At 42.6% G+C, this 6,200-nt stretch overlaps 1 protein-coding gene across 4 annotated transcripts in view; it reads left to right on the top strand.

The window, feature by feature from the left end:
* Cnot8 (CCR4-NOT transcription complex, subunit 8) overlaps positions 1 to 6,200 on the top strand; it is a 27,177-nt gene that overhangs the window by 6,501 nt on the left and 14,476 nt on the right. Inside the window, exons 2-3 of one of the 4 annotated variants that reach the window (XM_013035835.1) lie at positions 2,266 to 2,393; positions 4,339 to 4,532. The exons of 1 other annotated variant lie outside the window; for it this stretch is intronic. In XM_013035835.1, the coding sequence (XP_012891289.1) occupies positions 2,277 to 2,393; positions 4,339 to 4,532 (311 nt within the window). In that variant the 5' untranslated portion in view covers positions 2,266 to 2,276. Of the gene's footprint in view, positions 1 to 2,209; positions 2,394 to 4,338; positions 4,533 to 6,200 lie in introns of those variants that run through there. 2 more of the 4 variants (XM_013035834.1, XM_013035836.1) reach the window with 2 other exon arrangements.

Genomic DNA, 6,200 nt, shown 5'->3' with positions numbered 1-6,200 from the left:
GGCTTTTTTCTTTTTGCTTATGTGGTGCTGAGGAATCGAACCCAGGACCTCAGGCATGCAAGGCAAGCGCTCTACCACTGAGCCACCTTCTCAGCCCTGAATTTTATCTTGTAGAATACTTAACTCTCCAATTTCCTCTTGAAACATATACTATAAATCATTGTATTTCTGATTGAATCATTTATACCTGACATCCTTTAGTTCTGTTGTTGAATTGCTGAAAAGTTTTTTGTTTTTTTTGTTTTGGCCAGTCTTAGGGCTCAAACTCAGGGGTTAGGCACTGTCCTAAGTTTCTTTTGTTCAAGGCTAGCACTCTACCACTTGAGCCACAGTGCTAGTTCTGGCTTTTTCTGTTTATATGTTACTGAGGAATCAAACCTAGGGCTTCATGCAAACTAGGCAAACACTCTACCACTAAACCACATCCTCAGCCCTGAAAAGTTTCTTTGTATTATTAGTTTTAAAGTAGACATTAATAACTTTATTTCTGATATTTATTTTAAGTTTTTTGTTTTTTTTTTTTGTGGGGGAGTCCGGTCGTAGGGCCTGAACTTGGGCCTGGGCACTGTCCCTGAAGGCAAGCTCTGTACCACTGAGCCACCTTCCCAGTCCCTATTTTAGTTGTTAAGGGTTCAAATCAGCCAGTGGGGTTGACTTTTACCACTTTAATCCTTCATCATTTATTTTCACAAATTTGTTTAATTGCTTCCTGTTGTGTTTGGCTTTGGTTTTCTGGGAAGCTAATTTCTTTTGGAGAATGGGGGTAGGTGAGTAGAGTTCTGTGCTCTTCTTCACCATGGAGACATGGTTGTGGAAACTTGGGAGAGTTTAGATCTGATGATAGGCTTCTCCAGAGATCTCAGTATATGTAAAATTGAAACCATGATTCCTTCACAAATGTTTCTAAGATTTGGGCTCTGTGTAAAGTGATGTGAAAGTTTGTGGTTCAAAAGGACTATTTGAGTTTTTAGAGAGCCTATAGAGAGATAACAGATTGGTCTAGGGTACTTATTTCATTTCTGTGCTGAAGGCAGCTGTGGGGAAAAGTCTGCCCAGGCTGGCTTTAAACCAGATGTTCCATTTGCTAGTAGTTAGGATTACAAGTGTGAGCCACCAGCACCCAGCCTTTAATTTTATACTCTTCAAGTTAAAAGAACTGTACATATCAGGCTGGGAACGTGGCTTAGTGGTAGAGTGCTTGCTTAGCATGCATGAAGCCCTGGGTTCGATTCCTCAGTACCACACAAACGGAAAACAGAAGTTGGTGCTGTGGCTCAAATACAGTGCCCAGGCCCTGAGTTCAAGCTCTAGGCCTTGAAAAAACAAAGAAACAAACCAAAAAAATTGTATATGCCTCCCCATCACATACAGCGATGACAGTAGTGGAGAATAACTGTAGCTTAAACCGATTAACTTACAATAAAATAACTTGCGCCGTGTGCTGCTGGCTCACACCTGTAATCCTAGCTACTCAGGAGGCTGAGATCTGAGGATCATGGTTCAAAGCCAGCCCAGGCAGGAAAGACCATGAGACTCTTATCTCCAATTTAACCACCAGAAAATCGGAAGTGGCACTGTGGCTCAAGAGATAGAGCGCTAGCCTTGAGCTGAAGAGCTGGGGACAGCCACCCAGGCCCAGAGTTGAAGCCCCATGATTGACAAAAAAATACAAAACAAAAAACTTTTTTGTGTGAATGTGTTAGTCTTAGGGCTTGAACTTGGGGCCGGGGTGCTATCCCTGAACTTTAGTTTGCTCAAGGGTATAGCCACAGCTCCACTTGCAGCTTTTTGGTAGTTTATTGGAGAAAAGAGTCTCACAGACTTTTTTTTTGAGTCCGGTTATGGGGCCTGAACTCTGGGCCTGGGTGCTGTCAGTCAGCTCTTCAGCTCAAGGCTAGTGCTCTACCACTTGAGCCACAGCGCCACTTCTGGCTTTTTTCTTTTTTGCTTATGTGGTGCTGAGGAATTGAACCCAGCGCCTCATGCATGCAAGGCAAACGCTCTACCACTGAGCCACCTTCCCAGCCCTCTCACAGACTTTTATCCCCAGGCTGGTTTGAACCTCAGATTTTAGCCTCCTGAGTTGCTAGGATTACAGGTGTGAACCATCAGCTCCTGGTTTAAAATACTCTTCTGATGTTTTTGTTTTGGTGGCAGCTTATGCTATTATGTCAGCTTACCTGGTTTCAATATATCTTTTTAAATATAGATCAGATCAAACATTGCCTGGTGTATTCACTCACATAGCTGACGCTGACCTCTCAGATTTCTTCAGGATGCCTGCAGCCCTTGTTGAGAATAGCCAGGTTATCTGTGAAGTCTGGGCCAGCAACCTAGAGGAAGAGATGAGGAAGATCAGAGAAATCGTACTCAGTTATAGTTATATTGCCATGGTAAGTAGCTCTATTGTTTGACTCACCTTCTTGGGTAGACTTACAGGGAATGTTTTAATGTGAGATTCTAAAAAGAAATAAAGCCATGGTAAGTTAAACATAATGGAAGTTTGTGTTGTTTTAACATCAAATAGCCAGTGTTTCTGAGGAAGATGTAACCTCTATTATCATAGATATTTTTTTTTGGTAATGTCACTATTTTAAAGTCTTTAAGCAGTTGTGCCAGCACCATAAGGGGACATGTGTTTCTCAGAACAGTTGGACTATGTGCAGGGTTTTTTAAGGCTTTAAAAAACTACTGTCAACATTCAGAAGCCATGAGACCTCACTTAAATTCTAGATTACTGGCACCTCTGGAAGGATGGGAAGATCTGGTAATAGATGGCTCACTTTCCTGACATTGAATGGCTGGTGAGGGAGGGGGCTATCTTGGTAATGGCCCCTAAGAGAGGCCAGTGCTCTTATTTCAGTGCCCTAGTTTTCACAGCCAGGTCACCTTTATTCCTTTCCATCTGTTGCTGTTTGTGATTTTTTTTTTTTTTTTTGGTCGTTTGTGGGGCTTGAACTCAGGGCCTAGGTCTCTGAGCTCTTTTGCTCCAGGCTAGTGGTCCATCCCTTTGAACCATAGTACCACTTCTGGTGGTACTATGGAGATAATAGTCTCATGGACTTTCCTGCCCAGGCTGGCATTGGACCGTGATCCTCAGGTCTCAGCCTCCTGAGTAGGATTACAGGCATGAACCACCAATGCCTGGCTGTGATTCTTGCTTTATAGAGGATGGCATTACACCTAGTAGTTTGGCATTCAAACTATGATTTTTTTCTAGTCATTTTATTCAAGCAGAATGCAACTTTTTTTTTTTTTTTTTCTGGAATGGCTATCTTGCTTACTTGCATTTGTATTTTCTTTTCTCTTTTTTTTTTTTGGGTCCGGTTGTGGGGCCTGAACTCTGGGCCTGGACGCTGTCCCTTAGCTCTTCAGCTCAAGGCTAGCGCTCTACCACTTGAGCCACAGCACCACTTCTGGCTTTTTTCTTTTTGCTTACGTGGTGCTGGGGAATCGAACCCAGGGGCTCAGGCATGCAAGGCAAGTGCTCTACCACTGAGCCACCTTCTCAGCCTTGCATTTGTATTTTCATTTGTATATTGTTCTCAATTCAGAATGTTCATAATTGACCACGTATCTACATATAGCTCCCTAATTCCTATGGCCATCTGCCTCAGGACTTTACATTGTTGGGCACAGCTTCATGTTCCCAGTGCTTCCTTAATAGATAGGCATCAGTGAGAACAGAATTTTTTTTTGGGAGGGGCCTGGGCACTGTCCCTCAGCTCTTCAGCTCAAGGTTAGCCCTCTACCACTTGAGCCACAGTGCTGAGGAATCAAGCCCAGGGCCTCATGCATGTAAGGCAAGCATTGTGCCACTGAGCCACCTTCCCAGCCCCTGAGAACAGAATTTTAAGATAATTTTTGTTGTTGTTGTTGTTGGTTGTGGATCTTGAGCTCTGGGCCTGGGTACTGTCCCTGAGCTCTTCAGCTCAAGGCTAGCATTCTTCCACTTGCCACAGAGCCACTTCCGGTTTTTGCTGTTTATATGGTGCTCAGGAATCGAACCCAGCACCTCATGCATTCAAGGCAAGCACTCTACCACTGAGCCACCTTCCTAGCCCCAAGATAAATTTTTTTTTTAATTTTATTTTATTGTAAAGATGCTGTGCAGAGGTGACAGTTAGATGAGTAAGGTAATGAGTACGTTTCTTATTGAGCATTGGTACCCCCGCCTTTGTTGTTCTCCCAGTATCCCTTGATACATTTTTTTTTATGCCTAGCCTCGGGCTTTATCATGTAACTTTAAACATTGAGGTAAAATTTTATTTAGAAATGATCAATTCAGCATCCACTGTTTTGTGAAACCTTATGGTAGAGGCTTTTTTCCCCTCCCAGGACACAGAGTTTCCCGGTGTGGTAGTGCGGCCAATTGGTGAATTTCGTAGTTCCATAGATTACCAGTATCAGCTTCTGCGGTGCAATGTTGACCTTTTAAAAATTATCCAGCTGGGCCTTACCTTCACAAATGAGAAGGGGGAATATCCTTCTGGAATCAACACTTGGCAGTTCAACTTCAAATTTAACCTTACGTAAGTATCTGAAACACTTCTCAAGGTCGTTCTTAGATATTCCACACCTGTGCATACTGATGTCTGGTTTTAATAAAGTTCTGTTTTCACTCAACCTCAGGTAGATGTTGGACAGAGCATGGAAACTCTCCCTTACAGTACTTTTACAACTTGAAAGACAATTCAGAGCTATGGGGGTCTGAGTGCTAGAGCACTTTCCTAGCATGTGAAAGGCCCTGGGTTCAATCCCCAGCACTGCTGATGGAAAAAAGAAATGACAACCTAATTAAAAATTGACAAAAGTGGGGCTGGGAAGGTGGCTCAGTGGTAGAGCGCCTGCCTTGCATGCCTGAGGCCCTGGGTTCGATTCCTCAGCACCACATAAGCAAAAAAAAAAAAGCCGGAAGTGGCGCTGTGGCTCAAGTGGTAGAGCGCTAGCCTTGAGCTGAAGAGCTAAGGGACAGTGCCCAGGCCCAGAGTTCAGGCCCCATGACTGGACCCAAAAAAAAAAAATTGACAAAAGTGCCAGAGGTGTGGTTCATGTGTCTCAGTGATAGAGTTCCTAGCAAGCACCAGACCCTGAGTTTAAACATTAGCATCACCAAAAGAAAGAAGGGAAAAAAAGAAAAATTAGCAGAATAGACATTTTCCCAGAGAAGATATACAAATACCAAAAGCCCATCAAAACATGCTCAACAGCATTAGTCATTTTGAAACTGCAAACCAAAACTACCTTCAAATATCAAAGAGACCTGACCTAGTATACTATTTAACAATGAAAAGAAGTCAGTATAAGTTGGTAGTGGTGTGGAGAACTTATAATACATTACACATTGCTGTTGGGAGTATAGGATTCTTTGAAAAATTTTAGAGATTAAGCATAGGTACCATATGACTCTGATTCTACTCCTAGGTATATGCTTAGAAGAAATAAAAGATAAGTTGATGTAAAATTGTATGCTCGCCAGGTACTACTGGTTTACGCCTGTAATCCTAGTTTGCTCAAGAGGCTGAAATCTGAGGATCAAGGTTTGAAAGTCACCCCAGGCAGAAAAGTCCATGAGACTTTTTTTTTTGGTACCAGTCTTGGAGTTTGAAATCAGGAGTTGGGTGCTGTCACTGAACTTTTGTGCTCAAGGCTAGTGCTCTACCACTTTGAGCCACAGCTCCATTTCTGGTCTTGGCAGTTAATTGGAGATCAGAGTCTCAAGGACTTTCCTGCCTATGTGCTGGCTTTGAACCCCAACCCTCAGATCTTAGTCTCCTGAGTAGCTAGAAATATAGGTGTGAGCCATTAGCACCCAGTTGGGGTTTCTTTTTGAGGTGGTGAAAGTGTTTGATAATGGATAGTGGTAATGGTTGTAAAACTCTGGAATATATTAAAAGCCACTGAATTTCATGAGTGAGCTATGTGATATATGAGAACTATATTTCAGTAAAGCTATTTAAAATAAAATGAAGTCCCCAGTTATAAATAGACAAGAATTTAAGTGATCCTCTCATTTCTTAGCTTAATGATTTTTTTTTTTTTTTTTTGCCAGTCCTGGGGTTTTGAATTCAGATCCTGGACACTGTCCCTGAGCCACAGCACCACTTCCGCCTTTTTTCTGTATATGTGGTATTGAGGAATCAAACCCAGAGTTTCATGCATGCTAGACAAGCACTCTACCTCTAAGCCACCTTCCCAGC

The sequence above is a fragment of the Dipodomys ordii genome, unplaced genomic scaffold, assembly GCF_000151885.1.
Source record: "Dipodomys ordii isolate 6190 unplaced genomic scaffold, Dord_2.0 Scaffold224, whole genome shotgun sequence".
Lineage (NCBI taxonomy): Eukaryota > Metazoa > Chordata > Mammalia > Rodentia > Heteromyidae > Dipodomys > Dipodomys ordii.
This window is presented reverse-complemented; position numbering and strand designations above follow the sequence as displayed.